Source organism: Sycon ciliatum, chromosome 1 (assembly GCF_964019385.1).
Source record: "Sycon ciliatum chromosome 1, ocSycCili1.1, whole genome shotgun sequence".
Taxonomy (NCBI): domain Eukaryota; kingdom Metazoa; phylum Porifera; class Calcarea; order Leucosolenida; family Sycettidae; genus Sycon; species Sycon ciliatum.
The window spans coordinates 22,970,645-22,989,850 of record NC_088643.1 but is presented as its reverse complement, the minus strand read 5'-3'; the positions used below and the strand labels follow the sequence as shown (position 1 = coordinate 22,989,850).

Here is a 19,206-nt window from a genome sequence, read left to right as displayed (position 1 = left end):
AGTACACAGCGCATACGTATTATACGTTGTCACTAGGCCTGTCCGAAAAATGTTCTGAATTTTTTTTGCATTTTGGGGTGCATTTTGCATTTTTGCATTTTTCTGAATTTTGCCCATTTTTGGTCGAATTCCAAGGTTTCAGCCAAGGTTTCAGCTCGACCAAGTCAAGTTCGGCTTGCTATTTCGGTGTCTTCTGTCCCTCTTGGCTGAGACACAAGACTTACTTAGTTGCACTGGCCTCCTAATCACACAAATGGGAACACGTGGGTGTTTAGTTCTACATGTACATGTATATGCAGGTGTTATAAAAACAACAAAGATTATGTTCTAGTAGTAGTAAATTGTGTAGTATACATGGTATAGGTAGTATGCAATCCAGCAAGCGTAAGGCAACACATGTGACTTGCAATGGTGAGAAAATGATTAGCTTTGCAGGCGTGTCAGGCAATGTCAGCAAAAGGGGTGACAAGATTATGACCATGCAGTGCGTGTACACATGACATGATTAGAGGTACATGTACTAGCAAGGCAGGGATACTATTGTATACATGTACAGTGTGACATGGAAATTTTTTGTGATCACCATGGCATGGCGGCCATTTTAGATTCTGGTTGCCATGGCAACGGATGCATTTTCTCTGCGTTTTGGGTTGTTTGGCTTTGATTTTTTGATTTTTTTTACATTTCCCTTTGATTTCTTGTTTGAATGTTGGCTGGAAAACCGTGCATTTTGCATTTCCATTTTCCGCAAATTAAAACACATTTTTCGGACAGGCCTAGTTGTCACTCATCAGAGTCATACAGATTGATGGCTCGTGCATGATTTCTGCGCTGACGTTGTTATATAGTCATGTGTAGATCTACATTGCAGTCCTGTCAAGTGTCAGTACCTGTCCACCATGCATGTGCAGCGTCTAGAGGAAATTTATTCTTTCACTTGGCCATTGCATTGGTCTGGCGTTGCATGGGAGGTTTTAGCCGGCGATCTGCTATTCCAGCTCGACTAGGATAGGCAACTGACTACGTTGGCTTGGTAACGATGAAATAGCGGCAGCGTAAACTAACGCACCATGTCCGTTTCGCGCACCGATTGGGATTTGCTGGTAACAGAGGTGAGCATGAGAGAAACTCCGGAAGAAATATTCGTATTGCATTAATTATTTCATCCATCAAGGTCGCTGTGTATTCCATTGTGCAAGTGATACTTTGACACAGGGATCCTTTGACCTCATTTGCCTGAATGCACGACGAGTATGCACATAGGACCGTAGCATTTGAACGAGGGCTATCAACACTAGTGAAGAAAATATTTTCTTAAAGGGGAAGTATACCCTAAAATCAAATTTTCACCAGTTGTAGTCTTCGGGGTGCTGAGTCGAATGGTTTTGGTCCGAGGAAGCTGAGACGCTCCCTTCCTACTTGAATCCCAATCGAACTCGCGCACTTCCACCGAAACTGGGTGACTGCGCCCTACTAGATGGGGATTTGTATGCAAAATGTCACTAAAAGCGCCATTTCGTTCTTATAAAAGCACGGATGACCGCGATTGGCCCATATGTTGTAGTCTTTTGGACGCTGAGTCGACTGGTTTTGGTCCGAAAAGGCTGCGATGCAGCGTTCCTCCTTTATTCCCAATCGAACATGGTTGAACAAGCGGTCACGTGCTCCTGCGTACGCCAGTCACCTGGTCACCGTGCCTGCAGGGTACAACTTACTAGCCTGTTTGACCTTTTTTGGGTGCAGTCCTGTCACTTGAGTTGAACCTTGGTGTGAAAGTTGTCGCCTGCTGGCGTGGTGACCAGGTGATTTGGGCACCCAGGAGCACGTGACCGCTTGTTCAACCATGTTCGATTGGGAATAAAGGAGGAACGCTGCATCGCAGCCTTTTCGGACCAAAACCAGTCGACCCAGCGTCCAAAAGACTACAACATATGGGCTAATCACGGTCATCCGTGCTTTTATAAGAACGAAATGACGCTTTTAGTGACATTTTGCATACAAATCCCCATCTCGTAGGGCGCAGTCACCCAGTTTCGGTGGAAGTGCGCGAGTTCGATTGGGATAAAAGTAGGAAGGGAGCGTCTCAGCTTCCTCGGACCAAGACCATTCGACTCAGCACCCCGAAGACTACAACTGGTGAAATTTAAATTTTTGCCTTAACTTCCCCTTTAATTAACAATTGTGCAATGTTTGGTGCATTTTAATTTTTTTTAATACATGATTGGTACCATCGCCGCACCTCCATGCAAGGCTTAACGTATACTATAACGGGAGGCGCAGAGACGCTAGACAAAAATTTATATTGGGAGCTTGCACACCATTGTGAACCTGATGAAGGCAATTTGCCGAAACGTTGGAATGATTATTGTGAAACGAGTTGAAGTATTGCAGTGTCAATGGAAGAGAGCGTGTAGGCTCTACTCTGGACAAAAATTAATAGTTGCCAAAAATGCACCCACTGCCATACATCATCCAAAAAGGACCAAAATAGGTTTGCACTTTGCAGCAATAGAGCCCAGTGCGAATAGAGCCTGTGGCTACATGCTTATGGAGACCTATATCAGCTTGAATGCACAACTGCATGTATCCCCAGCTGCATGCAGTGCACCATGACGGATTTCACTGGCTATAACTATCCTTACAAGCAGTGTTGGCACGCACTTCTTATCTATTCAAATGAAAACATTTTGGCATTTTGGCACCGTCCATTCTGTGTTAGGTTATACCTGTGCTGGGTGTGTTAGGCTGTCCCTGCGGGAATTTGCGGAAAAAATCTCGAAAACTTGCGCAAGAAATTGCGGCAGAAAGTAACAAAAAATGCGACGAAAAGTGCGGAATGATGCAGAACTTGCCAGGAATTCGCGGAATTATTTGCAGAATATTGCGGATTTGGGCCAAATCACGAAATTTGTTGCATCGTATATCTACTCGGGACAGTCGGGAGTCGTACCGTGCAAATAACCTACAGGATCATGGAAAGAACTGCGTGAAAAGTGCATAAAATGTGAGATTTAGTGCAGAAAACAACAAAAAACATGGGAAATCGTGGATTTTGCTGAAAATCGCGGGTTTGGGCCAAAATCGCGAAATTATTTGTTGCATCCGTGGAATCGCGATTTCCTGGAGGGACAGGTTAGGTCATACCTGTGCCGGGTGTGTTAGGTTATACTTGTGCCGGGGTCTACTCATACCACTGTGCAGACTGTGCGTGATGCAGCACGCGGCCTTGATACATTTGGAAGAGTTTGTAACTGAAGTAGATTGTACAGATACGAGGTGTGTTTGATTACCCAGGCCCTCGATAGGAGTGAGCAACTGGAACAATAAGCGCATTGCGAAAATCATGTGTAGTCGATTAAGCGACCTGAGTGATCATGAGCATTCGAACTGCACAAGGCTGTTCCAGATGTTACGATTGCAGTAGAACCAGTACAGGAAAGCATGGAGCAATGCTGTTGCAAGGCTGCTCTGGACCAGTGGCGGCACACATGAACATACACATACACAAGATAACGTTAGCCATGCATTCATCAGGTTCATACATCCAGTGTTATTGATGGCTCGGCCTACAGCCATACCTTATCAAGTGTTAAGTTAGTGATTTGGGATCGATAAAGCAACCAATGCTATTGCCATCTTCCTTTCATGTTTGTGCTTCCCAATTGCTTGACCTCAGTACAAGGCTGTGAAGAAGCAACTTCGCAGCAAACAAGAGGCACTCCGCCTTCTTCAGCAACAAGTTAAGACCTTGGAAGAGGACTGCCTTCGCTTCAAGGAGATCGCTAAACAGGTATTGCTACAGGTTCAACCACTGAATTGTATTCCAACACGTGTTCCTATATGCTGTTTGAATCATGTACTAGCTATTCAAGTATACAGTGATGCTAATCCGTTTGAACTCTAATAAGCAATCCGCGTAGTTAATGCTTGTGTTCAACTATGGAGACTGAGTTTCTGTGGACGTCTATATGCTTGCCTTGTAGAGTCCTGTCCATGAAGGTCCACAGCCATTGCCACCCAATCAGCTCGCAAAGCCATCTACTCCTAGCACTGCCAGTGCCAGCAAGTGGCTAAACTCTGATCCAGGTTGGAAGAGACCGACGGGTGACAGCGGTGAGCAGATAGCTGGCCTGGAGACTCAGCTTGATGCACTCACATTCCAATACAGGGAGGTTGTGCAGGAGAAACAGGTAAGTCATTGCTCTGGCGCTATTCCACCCAGTTTCCTAGCGTGCCATTCAAACACCTCTGAGGTGTCAACGTTTGAGACATGCCTGCCTGCTGCAGAGTGTGAAATCGATTGGCTCTGTGACTATGAGTGCAAAAGTAGATTATTAGTAGATGATCGATCTTAAATATTTTGAGGCTCCACTGCCGCCGACTAATCATCACTTAAAACTGATAACACCACCGCCACAACGGTCTTAGAGATGCTGCCATTCCAAAAGCATTATATGTGTCTCCAAATGTGCGCCCCTGGGGATTCACCAGGGGGTACTGTTTTTTGGAATTGCCCCGTCTAAGACCGTAGTGGCAGTGATGGTGTTAAAGGTTAAAAGTAGGGGATGCCCAGCAGATTTCATGATTTTTTTAATCTGTACAATCTACCCGCGCTACAAGCTCTTCCAAATTGATGAAGCCCCGCCGTGTGTTACTGACGTGTGTTACAGCACCATGCACAGGTTGCACACTGCTATAAGTGGACACCGGCTCGGGCATTACCCGGCTAACCCAGCACGGACTGTGTTGCTGTCCCCATTCATATGTTCCAGGCGTTACAGCAGCGAGTGGAGCGACTCGAAGCAGCCAACAGGGAGAAAGGCGTGCAGGGTCTTATCAGCGAGCGAGACAAGGCACTGAAGGAACGCAATGAGTTGGTTGAACAGCTTGAGAAAGCACGAACACATGTGAGCTGGCATACAGAATACAACTATTGACCTGGGCTGCAAACGTTGTATGCATGTGTTGCAAGTTGTTATGTACATGTATGCTGGGTGATATGATGTCACTAGTTGTGTGATATGATGTCATTAGTTGTGTGATATGATGTGACTAGTTGTGTGATATGATGTGACTAGTTGTGTGGTACAGTCGTCCCTCTCTAATCCGGCACTTTATAATCCAGCACCCTCGATAAACCAGCACAATTTTCAGTAGCCAAAATGTCCTCTTCATGCACATTGCAGCAGTAAATCAGATTTGTTAATCCAGCACCCTCCCTAATCCAGCAGATTTTCGTGGCACAAATGGTGCCGGATTATAGAGCACTGTATAATGTAACTAGTTGTGTGATATGATGTCATTAGTTGTGTGGTATGATGTCATTAGTTGTGTGATATGATGTCATTAGTTGTGTGATATGATGTCATTAGTTGTGTGGTATGATGGGACTAGTTGTGTGATATGTTGTGATTGATGTGCCAGTACTGCAGTAGTTATGCGATATGATGTAACTAGTGATTGTTCTTGAATGCTATTTGCAGGCGAGCGAAGTGCAACTCGACCTGGATTCCTGCCGTGAAGAAGTCGAAGAAGCGACAAGAGAGGTAAATCGCTCTCTCTCTCTCTCTCTCTCTCTCTCTCTCTCTCTCTCTCTCTCTCTCTCTCTCTCTCTCTCTCTCTCTCTCTCTCTCTCTCCCTCCCTCTCTCTCTCTCTCTCTCCCTCTCTCACTCTCTCCCTCTCTCCCCCCTCTCTCTCTCTCTCTCTCTCTCTCTCTCTCTCTCTCTCTCTCTCTCTCTTTCTCTTTCTCTCTCTCTCTCTCTCTCTCTCTCTCTCTCTCTCTCTCTCTCTCTCTCTCTCTCTCTCTCTCTCTCTCTCTCTCTCTCTCTCTCTCTCTCTCTCTCTCTCTCTCTCTCTCTCTCTCTCTCTCTCTCTCATATACAGATGCAAAAAAACGCACACACATACGCACACACATCGTGAATTCATTGGGAATGGATCAGTTGGAATGACCCTTATGCACTGCTGATATATTGCACTACATTCTCTGACATTTTGTATTTTGTACTGTAATGCCTGGATTCATGTTGTCCTCTTATGAATCTCAGAAAATGTTCTTCTCCGGCAAGTGCGACCGACTGAACAAGCAGCTGTTACGGTGTATTCAGGAAAGGAAGTCATCTCCAGAGCCGGAAGCGGGAGAGTTCGTGGACATTGATGCCATGCAGCTTGAGAACAAGTGAGACTTTGATACAATGCACTGTGCTTGTAGTGAGTCTCATGCAAACCTGAGCACTGGCACGCGCCCGATCCAAAAGGACCGAAGCACCGCATTGCCCGCCAACGAAATATCCAAAGTTCATGTAGATGGTCTGGAGAATCTTCCGACACAGCATTCATTTTTTGCAAAGGCACCTTGCACGTGCCAGTTTGCAGTATCCGTGCCCAGTACACACATGTGCCCACATCCCCAGGAAATTCTCTCCACACAGTCGATTGACTACGAATGTCTAAAATGTTAATAGTTTATAATTATGAAACTTTTCAGGCCGGGCCATCTCCAGGCTACAATGCAATCACAACATCTTGGAGAAATGCGTCACGGATGGTCTGCATTCTTGCCGCGATGATTTCAAAAACCGATGCCTCTCTCCTCTCTGCGCAGGTACCTGAAGGAGAGGCTGGCCAAAAGTGGCGAAGAAAAACAGGAGCTGATTGAAGCTATGTCGAAAAGTGTGAGTGCCTGCACAAGCTTGTGGTGAAGCCTATACATTTTTAATCAAATGCTTTGCTATTGTCTAGCCGTCAGCCAACAGCGCAGTGCATGTGACCGTGTGCTACTGAGAGGTGCAATGCCGACACTTTTAGGCAGTCTTTCTTTGTCTTGTCAGCTCTAGAACTGCTGCCGTGGACATTGAAATCCGATGGAATGACTGAGATCGGCGCCCTTACAGCTCAGTTTAGCACGTGCATGCACTGTATACACGTAGTTCACATACAGACTATAAACATGGACCAGCAGTGCTCGCAGCTGCAAGGCCAACGTCCCGTGGCCGCTTGAATTCTCAACAGATTTCAATCGGTCTGCGAAAGTACATCCACACTGATCTGTTTCAGTACCAGAATGCGTGACCGTGCCATTTGATGCTTTGGGTTTCCTTTCTGTACAAAATCATCATTTTTACAAGGATGCCAGAAAGTGATTTCGTCCTTAGCGTCTCTTTATAGTTCTAGGGTTGATGCGTGATGTCACCCATTCCTGTTCTATTTCTTCACAGAAGCAGCGGGCACCTCGACTTCGACAAGCATTGCGCAATGCGACCGCTGACATGAGCAGTGCTATCGGTAGAAATGACCCGAAAGGTAACTTATAGCAATGCTTCAAATTGCACCCACACCGAAAAAGATACTTCAAAGTACCTGAATCAGCACAGTACAAGTGAACAGTGGACAAGAGTGGTTCACCCAACTCAGCCACGACACACCTATTGTTGTGTGCTTTTTAAGAGCGAGGCATCAAGCCTGTTCCTGATGTAGGGGTGTTTGCTTTTGGGTCTTAACTGTGTGTACAAGTTAGTGCTCTCCGCTCGGTGGCCATGTCCATCAGCAATGGTTTGTTCGTCCTGTTTCCTATGCAACAGACCATACAGATGTGGGTGCACACACCACAGCAGTGGGTAGCACTGGTAACAGCGCCGGTGCTGGAGGTAGCGGAGGCAGCAAGACAATGAAGAAAGTCTACTCCCTGCGTTCGACCATTGCTGACCTACAGGCGATGGTGGCGACTCTGTCCGACTCTCTTCGCGACAAGAACCTGGCGCTGCAGCATTCCAAGGCCGTCAACAAGTAAGTCACATAGACATGCTGCTTCCTGCTGATGGCATTGCCTCTCTGGAGCCATACAGATAACGTTTGTGTCATCGTCTCCACTTGACTGCCTGCACTTCCATGAATGTCTTACTTATGCCATGTGCATTGAGCATGTGCATTGCATACTTGAGCTGTGTCCGTAACTGTGTATACTGACATATGCTACACTTCGTTGTTACTCCCATGTCTTCACACTCGGCTTCTGCCAATAGCTATAGTAATAGCCTCATTCTAGGGTGCATAGGAACAATACATTCTCTGGGAGAGTCCCCCTACGTACTCATATATAACAAGGCTGTAGTGTGCTGGCAAGCAACGCAGATAACTGAAGAGGGAGCACCGCAGATCACTGAGCAGGGAGCACCCTCTAACACCAGGGAAAATTCAAATAACACAACATTGCGGCGACACATGAATGTATTTTAAGAGAAGCAATTCATCCACACAATAGTGTTGAGGCACTGCCCTTTTATTTCTCCTCTTTTCCACAGGACTCTGGCCCAGCGTGTTATGGCCATGGAGCGGAAGCTGGGCAGTAGTGCTGTCTCCACGGGCACGACCAATATAGCCACGTCACCGCTTGTACCCGCATCGCAAGCAACAGTGGCGGTTCAAGTCAACAGTGATGACAACATGTACTCGCCTTTCACATTGCCAAGTGTGGCCGGATCTCAAGGTTAGATTCTCCATTGTTGTATGACGGTGAACGAGCTTCACGTGAAGTGCAACTGAGGCTCCCTCGACGTGCTGCTAACAGGCTGTAGTTGCTGTTCTGGACGTTGTGCAGAAAGTCAGAATCCTGTCTTACCGTAGAGTTTCAAATAGGAGTGGCAACTGTGCTGAATGCTGACGGACGGTCCAATATGGAAATTTGTCGTTTGCAGTGTGTTTATTAACCCTTTATGTACTGAAAAAATGTACACAGACTGAATTTGATCTCGACTCACCTCAAATTCCATAATTATCCGGGTCATAACTTTAGTCTCCTTTTGACGATTTTTTCAATCTTGGGCTTCCTGGAAAGCTCGTCGCAAGAGAAACACATTGAGCCCACGCTTGCCACCACGAAAGTCAAAACGCCAGCGCTACAGCCCAGCGTCTTAGCAGCAACGCCAACATTCCGACAGAAGTCGTCTTGCATCAGCCATTTCGCTCTCCTTGCTCGTAACAAGTAACTGTTACTTAAAAAAAATTCACAAGCTGCCACGAGTCAGTTTGCCATTTTGAACGTGTTTCTACGTCACTGCATGCCCAGAATGACGGGGAAATCCCTCATTCAAATCTGCGCGAGCGGCTATTGAGCGACATTTGCCGCGATTCGACTTTCGAGCTTCGTAACTCTGGAACCACACATCGGAGCGCTTCAGCAATTATTTCAATGGACAGCTGGGAGTTTTCTCTTCGACCTACATATTTTAGTTTTCGGATATAACCCAGAAATGACTGAGTTACGATCGATTGAAATTTTGAAAAGTTTCGATCCCAGGGGATCGAAAGTTGTACAGTCCGTACACAAAGGGTTAATAATACTGATTATCTGAGGGTTGCTGCGAGGGACTTCAGCATACGTGTCCAACTCTCCGTTCGCGTTTAAAATGAACATTGACTCCTGGATTTCTAGTATGCAGTGAATTATCATGCCCTGTACCATCATATGCACTCCCCATACTGATCTACAGTGAGACCGGTGTAATATATCCAGAATATAATCATCAGTTTGAGGTGAAATTGTAAACGGGAAAAGTCTGAAGAAAAATTCACTGTCACCACCAGGACTCGAGCCAGGGACCCTCGCTTATGGCCAGTGATGCTCCGAAATCCTTTTCTACAGAGCTGCATTTTGAGTTCAGAATCAAGGACAGGTGAGACGCTGTAAAGAGGGTACCGGCGGGAACAGTAAAAATGGATTCATCGCGCACTATTCGTGATAAAAAATTGCACCCATCCCTCTCTGTCAACTATAACAACCCTCAAGGAACTCGAATGAAAACGCAAATGTCAGGTTTTCGGTTAGAAATTTTCAAAGTTCGATCAGTATGTTGGTGTGTTTGTTATGCTGCTCTGTGTGTAGGTCATGACTCGGCTTCCGGTGATATAGATCTAGCAGACTTAGCTGCCACACAACAAACGCAGCAGCTACGTGAAGCGAGCGTGGTGCCCACCGATGCCGGTTCTAACATGGATTCGTTTGCGGAGATGTACAACCAACTTGGTCTTGATAGTCCTGGAAATCCAGATACCCTAGCAGGAAGAAAAGACAGAAGGATCAATGATGATGATGATGATGATGGTGACGATGAAGGCGATGATGACGCCGTTGAATGGCAGCGGGAGCAGATTGAAGCCGACCAGTCCCTGGGCATTGCAAGCAGTCTTGGCCTCTCGTTTGATGGCGGCGTATCATCTGAAGCGAGCAATAGCATGGTTGCTGGTGACTGTGACAATCACCAGGAACAGCCCAGCAATGCTGTAAGGCAGACCTTAGACCGCATTGACGAGAACACCGGCGTAGCACATAACCTTGAGTATGCGTCCAGTGGAGATGGAACAGAGTCTGTGCGGCCCACTGGCAAAGAAGATGCCCTGCACAACGACGAAATCCTAGTTCCGAAATCGGACAGCAATACTGACAGTGACGATGAGGAAGACACCGACTGGCTGAACGTCCCGGCAAAGACGGCATCACCTCTTCTTGGAGTGTCCAGCAGTGATGCGGTCACCACCGGCGACGGCGACACTGACGACCAACGTAAGACTGCCAAGTTCACTGAAAAATCCCGCCTGCTGCCCGGACGGAAGCAGGAGCCGAAAGCACAGTATGGGGGCGGGGAGCAGACTCCGTAACAATCCATCTCTCACTACTCACCAGCAATCACGCCGACTCCTGATACGAAACTATCCACGTTTATTGACTCCGAATTATGAAGTGATGTAGCCAGCTCAGTGTTACGGCCATGGATAGCATCGACCATGTTCTGCATTTTCCAGTTTGTCAAATGCTACAATACCGCTCAGCTTTCGATCTTTTATTAGTGATTCCTGCTTGCAGGCGGTTTGAGCCAAGAAGCCGAATATTGCCCCTACCAAACCTTAGCCCAAGGCCTTGTTTTACAGCAGACATGCAGCTTTCCTGAATCTATTTTCAGTTCCTGTTTGGAATCTATAAAGAGTTCACCAACACTAATGTGTTGTGTTATTTGCTCAGAATTTTGAATGATCATGCCTTGACTACTGAAGCTGATGACCCTCTCCGTGCCAATGTCAGGGCCCAAAGCAGATTTATCCTTTATTCCAGGCAATACAGTAGAATGCTTATTCATGATTCGAACCTGAACAGTGAACTATCACTGACCGATCCGTTGTCCGAATTCCTATTGTACTGAATCGAAGGGACCTACCTACCTTCCCCCGCCCGAAGCACCATTCCAAAGGTGCACAGGATGTGCGACAACATATTTTCGTCAAATTATTTCCCTCCCTTCGCTGCATTCATGTTTCACTAGGGCAGTATACAATGGTATAGGGACCCGACGGACCCGCAATGTTCTTTTTACTTTACTACTACATTATGGAGTGGTGATCTTTTTCCGTGAGCATCTTGAGTTCAAATGATACTTTGCAAGTACATGTACATGTGCTACGGCTTTGGCCGAAGCGCTACAGTACAATCTGGACACTGCGGGATATGGTAAAGCGGAACTAACTTGTTTACTAGCACTAGCGCCTGTTCCGATGGTGCATGTGCATACCGTTATGTGTACACAGTGTACAGGGGCGTAGCACCCGCTACGACTGGTACGACCATGGCCGTACCACTTTTCGAAAAGTGTGGTCCGTCCGGAACGTGCAAAACCGTAATAAAGAAATCAGGATCCATCGATGCATATGCGCATCAGACTTTGACCTTTTTCTAGACTCGTACTCGTAGATCTGCCATGCATCTGTGCATGTCCATGCGCGTCTCTTCTGCCCGTGAAATAATTATTTGACTTATAAACTGTGCCAGAAGTTCCCAGAACGCAGGATTTTGTGTCTTTTTTACAAATTTTCCCGGGGGAGGTCCCCCGGACCCCCTCCAAAAAGGCCTTCGGCCGCGCCGACCTTTCGTCGTACCACTTCCAAAACCCCTCCTACGCCCCTGGTGTATGTGATAGTCCGCATGATCCGGGTTTATTCCGTATCCAACTTGCGCCGTCTACATCCCTACCAAAAGAAGAGAAAGGTTTTACTGTACTTTTAATGTAGTTAGTGAAAATGACTACGGTACTAGTTTTAGCCGAGTTTCCTACGCTGTAGGAGCACCGATTTCATGCATGATAAGGGTTTTCCAAAAGCGACCACACAGCCTGTCCGCGACCAAGCGCACAGTGCAGTGTAAAACTATCCGAAATCTCAGAGAAAAACGTAGACTACTGGGCCGGCCATAGGAAGCTGAAAAGTGAAAACCGGTGTGTAGATCTACATGACTGTATATACATGTACACTAGTCTGGTAGTGCGTCCGCGATGCCCAGTTCGTGGTAGCACGCCGCGCACACCGACCCGGGCTAGCCGGCTGTGCACCATGCACCAGCACCAGAGTACCGATCCCGGGGACGATGCATGGCCGGCCATAGACCACGTAACCATGGTAACATGTTCATGTAAATAATTATTTGCACTTTGGTAAAAAATATTAATGGTGCGCGTAATGGTGCGCGAAAATATTACAGGCATGTGCAAAGTCTGTAGTGTAGTATTTTCAAGGCGATCCGCTAACCATGATGATGTCGGTGCACGCAAAGAACCTCCTTCGTTAGGTTCGTGATGATAACAGATTGATTGATGCGGCGGTGGAGCTGAGCAATAATACGAGGTTGAGTCAATCGATTCCTCTTGCATGCGGGCAAGCCCCTTCAGTTGCTCTTGGTGCGATGCAGCAGAAGCAACACATTCCCGTTGCCGCTGGGGCCAAACCTACGACAACGACGAGCAGGCAACGTTCACAAGTCGGTGGCCAGGAAGCCTTGCAAGATGAATCGCCGATGCGATTGTTCGCAGAAGGTTGGATTCTGTGTTTCCACGGCTTATGGGCTGCGCTGCAGCTGACAGTTGGCTGTGGCTCCAGAATGGCCAGAGGACGTGCCAGCTCGTCGAACAAACTCTTGGCAAACGCCATTGTAATAGTAGTCCTACTTATTCTTTTGGCGCTGTATTTGTTTACGAGAGGAAGTTCTGAGAGCATAAGCAGTGGCCCTATGCTATATTCTGTTGATGGGAGCAACAGTTTAGAGAGAAACGTTGGTATTGGACGCAGTATTCATCGCTCTCAGCTGGACACCGTGGGTGTGGAACGTCACAGACAGTGGGAAGGCGACGTAGCTGATCGTATGGCCGCACAGCTTCAGCAGCAGGACACTGGTGGTGGCGGCCCGTTCGTGAACGGCGGCTCGTTTCACGGGCGGATGCCGGCCGCAGTAGGTGGCGCCATGAAGATGTCGAAGAACTCGGGCACCGGCGGATGTCCTATGCGGCGGCCCGAAGAGGACGGATCGTCTCTAGCGCTGCTTGGGCGTAGGCTCAGCGTGAGCGTAGTGCACAATGAGCTGCTGGAGAAGCTGGACCTGCACACGGCACTGCAGCACATGATGTGCCGAAAGCAGGCCGGCTTCCAGGCAGTGCGTGCGCTGGTGTTTGCGTGCCAGCTGCGCAACTGCTTCAACTTCACGACGGGCCTGCGAGGCGTGCTGCTGGCCTACCTACTGGCCGTCATGACCAACCGCGCGTTCTTCATCCGCGCCGAGACCTGGATGAACTTCCACTCCCATCTGCAGGTGTCACCGTCGTGGCGCGCCATCGACTGGCAGATCGACGGCTGCACGTGGGCGCGCATGAAGGACGAGAAGAAGCTGCACAGCACGCTGTGGAATAGCCGCATACTCAGCTACGTGACACAGCGCGACCCTTCCTGCGACCGCATACTCAACTACTTCAAGATGCCGCCGAACATCCTGGGCATCATGACCGACCAGGACGTCAACTGCGGCTACAAGGTCTTGGCAAAGGGCAACCTGGAGGTGTCGCGCGTCGTGCACCGCTCGCCCTACAGCATGGCCTTCTCGCGACTGTTCTCCTTCTCCGACGAAGTCCTCCACAGTGAGTACCGGTTGCAGAAGGAGTACGACTGGCAGCCGGAGAAGTCCATATGCCTTCACGTGCGCACCGGTGCGTTCCCGAATCAGGACACGGCCGGCAATGGACACCGGAACGTCGCCGACTTCTGGCAGTGCGCCCGTGCCCTGGAGCAGGCCGTCGGGCTGGACACGCAGAATGGCGTGTCGTGGCTGGTGATCTCCGACAGCGATCAGACGCACCACAGCGCAGAGAAGTACCTGGACGGTGAGTGCAGGGGTCCGGGCCAACGTGTCGTGCTCAGTCCCAGCCTGGTGGTGAACGACGCGGCAACTCCGCAGCACGACCGGAATGCCAACGCGGACGGTGCCAAGCGCATGTTCCTGGACATGCGCCTGCTGTCGCAGTGCCAGTACACGGTCCTGTCCAAGTCAGCTTTCGGCACAATGGCCGCCAGTATCATCAGCGACCAGCAGCATCTCTCCAGTAAGCACCACGTACTGGTGACGGAGCAGGAAATCGCTCACGACAAACCGCTATCACAGCTATGTAGACGAGTCATCCCTGACTGGGACTCCTTTCAGTATCCATAGTCCGGTAGCGGGTCAGTGTTCAAAAGTATCCGTTAGTTTGCAGAACGTCAGTATCTGTAGGCTGGCGGCAAGTCACTATAGGACAATGACATGCTGCTATGCTCAAGCCGGTGATGGCATTCAGGCCAGCATTATCTATACAGTCGGCCTGGTCCGCCCTGCAACGTTGCGCGATGGGCATGGCACAGCTCCCCAACCTCGACGTGGTGGCATGAGCAGGATGAAGCCATACCATCTCCAGTCCGTGTCTTTGGCTAAACTGAGTGTCCAACATTTGTAACCCGCTGGCCAGTTTGAGTGGCTGTTGACTGCTTAGCCGGCATGCATTCAGCTGTGACAATGTCACTCAGAGTGGCTGTGTGCCAGTGCAAGTACTGGCTATACACTCCTGGGCAAGGTGTTGTGGATTCAGTGCGAGTAATTTTCGGGAGCTAGACGTTGTGTCCATGTGGATAGTGGCCCATTAGTGTCTCTTCAAGCGAAACACGAATGTCCCTTGGGCCTTTCCGAGCTCTTTAGTCGAACCGTACTGAGTAGGGTGCTGCCATGCATCACAAACGGCAGTGCTCACGTCTTCCTCGTGTAGAGTGCCCTGCAGTGAAGCAGCAGGGCGCTCAACGAACACATGCTGCAGTGCACAGCTGACGCTGGCCACCTCTTTGCGCCTCTACCATCTACTTCATGAACGCCCATGTAGCCACCGCAACGACAGGACTGAGGTGTTTCAACCAGTACCAGTGTCTCTATAATCAATCCTCCAAAGCAAGTATTCTAGGTGCGTGTACTTCACGCCATAATGTGTCCAAACATATTTTCTATGAAATATATTTAATATCCAGTCGGTGTTCATAACCCACCGCAGTATTTTCCGGCAAATTTCTTTTAAAAACAGACCCTCCTTTTCCGACCGGAATATGTTTTCTTCCTCAAGCTTTTGTCTCCTCATTGAAGTCAATGAATCAAACTCACATTTCGCTCTGGAACTCACGCTGTATTGATTGCCGGGGGGGGGGGGGGGGGTGCGGCATGAGGGGGGGGGGGGGGGTAGTCATTGTTTTTGATGCTGTCTATGATTTCAGTCCAAATTCTTGCAATACCTGGGTGCTGCTTAGTACAAGCAAGATTGCACCGACCCGTATCAGTCACGGGTGCGATGTGGGATGGGGCACAGACTTGAATGGCAGAGTGTCATAATTACCAGGCATCAGCGTAATCTGATAGACATTCAAAATTATAATTACGGTATAAAGGAAATTTTACTCTCAATTTGAGAGTCTCAATGCATTGAGCACTGGAGTTAAGTCGGAGTCGACTCTACTGTTTTGCATAGCTCAGGCAGTCGTGTAATATATCTCCGAGGTGTAGCTGTACATTGCACTTGTTGTTTATCGCAATCCTATTCTCCCACATGTCACCGGAATCCGTTCACAACTATTCCAGGGACTGTTTAACATTGAGTTTGTGCCAGCTCACGTACTTTTTTTTGTGCTTGAAACTGTAATGTAACGAGAAACGACGTATTTTATTGCATGGTACACTCTACACTTATTATGTTATATCTCTCTTATCTGGACCTTGGAGTTACGGGCACTTCGGTCCACCGGGCACCCTGTGGGTGAGTTCTAGTGGAAATATTACTACTCTTTTGCCATTTTCGTGAAAGTAGTGAGTTCATATGCCAGATCTCTAGCACATCCCCATCAAAACGTACATGCCACGTGATTCAGAGTTATTGATATACATGTACATGTACACATATTTGCAAGTTATGGATAGAGTCCGGTCTCGGATTGTCGGGATAAGAGAAATATGGGGTGAATTGTACACTTGGTGCTGCTGGGATCAGAGCGGGCCCATTACTCAAGCAGACTGTGACATCACTGCAAAGTTGAGTGACGGATTGATTGTGTAGGTACATGTATACCCCTACATGATGTACTTGTAAGTAGTTGTATGTACAAGTACATGACATTGTACTAATGTCTTGTTGTTGGTTGACAGCATGTTACAAGGCGGAGACCACCGTGCTCGGAAACAGTGATCTTACTACAACCTACCGTGATTGTAGTAAGATCACTGTTTCCGAACATGGTGGTCTCCGCCTTCTTACATGCTGTCAACCAACAAAAACATGTTTCAACAAAACAAGGTTTATCTAATGACTATTTTTATGTATGTAAAAAGTCATGTACATTGAAGTATGTTTAGTGCATTCAACTGAAATCCGACCCCCTGAGCAGTGTGTTCACATTCTAGCGGTCTCTATTTTCGTAGTTTTACTATCCCCTTGCGATGTGTGCGCACCGCACCGCTCAGGGGTCGGATTTCAGTTGCCAGCACTGTAGTTGCTGCATGGCATACACTGTAAACATTGACTTACAGAACCTCGTCGTGTGATATTACTACTCAGTACTACTGACAGTAGTCGTTCAGCTCTTCTGCAGCACGCCCGCACGCCGGAAGGGCACCGCCAGTCGAAGCCCATCTCTGCCACGGACTCCGAGATTGAGAACACAGGAATCCTGCTTTCTGAAGATGCTGTCCACTTTGGATTTGTACCTTTTTTTTGTGGACAGCCCTGTACCATAGTATAGTATAGGCATAGCTATACAAACAATAATAAGAGGATGAAAAAGTGTTTTTACTCCGAGTTTCACGCACTAAGCGATCATCAGAAAACAGTGATGAGTAAATCTGGATACTGGTTTATATACCCACAAAGCAAAACGGTGTAAATGACAGCAGTCGTGAAAGATTGCATCATGCATGGCATAATTATAAAAGGCGCGCATGACAGCAGTGGTGAAAGGTATCACTTCAAGTGACAAGCACTGGAGCTCGTTCTCGTGGCGACATTTCGACACCATTTCACTCCTCTTGTTGAGGGAGAGAGAGGCGCTCGAATCCTTGCGCGATTGCTAATTTTCCGCCAGGCCATAGGTTGCACCTTTTGCTTTTGTTGCTGTAGGCCACTGCTTTGCGGTGTACCGCCCATTGAATGCTGTATGCCTTCCCTTCATCTCAAGTCTCCACAAAATCTTCAACAGTAACTCGGTAAACGTTAGCTAGCACAGTTGACACTTGTATGCAGAATATGGCCACCATCATCAAACAACTCAATAACACAATCCTACGACCCAAGAAACAAGCCAACGGAGGTGACAACGACCCCGGGACTTGTAACAATCGGAAGAAATAATTATGTCCACTGGACGGAGCGTATCTAAGGGAGAGAGTATTGTGTAAAAGGCAAGAGTCACCATAGGTACAGAGAAGAAGGTGTATACTGGATTAACAGCAACAACATTCAAACAACGCTACTATACCCACCAATCATCATTCCGCACAGACAACACGAGAAGGACGCCCGCCTATCACAGTACGTCTGGGCCAAGAAGGATGAAGGGAAGGCATGCAGCATTCAATGGGCGGTACACCGCAAAACAGTGGCCTACAGCGACAAGACTTTTCAAAAACAAAAGGTGCAACCTATGCCTGACGGAAAATTAGCAGTCGCGCAAGCATCCAAGCACCTCTCCCCCTCTCTCAACAAGAGGAGTGTTACTTGCGTCTAAGGGTCGCCACGAGAACAAGTTCTACCTTCGGAACTTCAAACCGTCCACAGGCATCACCCAATCAAGTAGCAGACAACCAGCTCCATGATCCAGTGCTTGTCACTTGAAGTGATACATGTACCTTTCAGTTTCACCACTGCTGTCATGCGCACCTTTTATATTTATGCCACGATGCATTCTTTCACGACTGCTGTCATTTGCACTTTTGCTTTGTGGGTATACAAGGACAATCAAGGCTTGTTTGCTGCGACTTGAAGTTTCATGCTCTCGCCATCATCAAGCAACATGAAACCTCAAGTCGCAGCAAACAAGCCTTGATTGTCCTTGTTGTTCTGTTCTGTATTACGCTCTGCTTTGTGGGTATATAAACCAGTATCCAGTTTTAATCATCACTGTTTTCTGATGATCGCTTAGTACGTGAAACTCTGAGTAAAAACACTTTTTCATCCTCTTATTATTGTCTGAACTAGCTCTGCCTTTCAGTATTGAGCACTCTACAGGACAGCCTGCAACCTCTCTGTTTATTTGGCATAGTCATACAATCATGTACTATTGTTAGATTGACGGCATGAAACAAGGTGCAGGACACTGTGTTCGAAAACAGTGACCTTACCACAACCATCCACGGTTGGTAGAGCCCCGGTCCGTTGGGACCATCTGAACCATATGGGTGTTGAACCCAGTTCTGACCCTCATTATGCTAGGGGAGTTTTAGGAGTTTTAGACTTCTCCTTGTTTCATGCTGTCAATCTAACAATATGCGTGAACTATAACAAGGCTTATCTAATACTGGTTCTGAACCAGTATTGGGTTATAATATAAATCATGTACTAGTAGTAGTAGATGTCGCTTCCTGAATACCGCTGACCTACAATACATTGTACATGATTGTACATGACCGTACATGACTGTATAATGAGTCTGACTGTGTTGAGCTGCTGTCCATGCACATGTACCATGGCATGTGTACCGCATGGGCGGAACTCTAAAAATGTATTTTCATCTGTTGCTGTTCCTGCCATACTGCATGGTACATGGTACCGGTACTGCATGCAATGACCAATCATGCATTAAACAAATCCGTTGCTTAGCACCTGGAGTCTTGTTTGTTGTAGCAA

At 47.7% G+C, this 19,206-nt stretch overlaps 1 protein-coding gene across 1 annotated transcript; it reads left to right on the top strand.

Annotated features, from left to right (window-relative positions):
* Positions 1-916: 916 nt before the first annotated feature.
* Positions 917-11,484, top strand: LOC135818545 (uncharacterized). The gene is made up of 11 exons (XM_065331946.1): positions 917-1,112; positions 3,677-3,790; positions 3,984-4,190; positions 4,773-4,907; positions 5,484-5,546; positions 6,049-6,179; positions 6,606-6,675; positions 7,219-7,303; positions 7,582-7,786; positions 8,302-8,486; positions 9,882-11,484. Exons 1-11 carry the CDS (start codon positions 1,071-1,073, stop codon positions 10,652-10,654), a joined length of 2,010 nt encoding a protein of 669 aa, XP_065188018.1. The 5' UTR covers positions 917-1,070; the 3' UTR covers positions 10,655-11,484.
* Positions 11,485-19,206: the final 7,722 nt, after the last annotated feature.

Bases quoted from the DNA above. Each gene is read 5' to 3' on its own strand.
- LOC135818545 (XM_065331946.1), top strand. From the start codon at position 1,071: ATGTCCGTTTCGCGCACCGATTGGGATTTGCTGGTAACAGAG. The intron at 4,191-4,772 runs GTAAGTCATTGC...CATATGTTCCAG, and splicing joins AGGTTGTGCAGGAGAAACAG to GCGTTACAGCAGCGAGTGGA. The intron at 5,547-6,048 runs GTAAATCGCTCT...TATGAATCTCAG, and splicing joins TCGAAGAAGCGACAAGAGAG to AAAATGTTCTTCTCCGGCAA.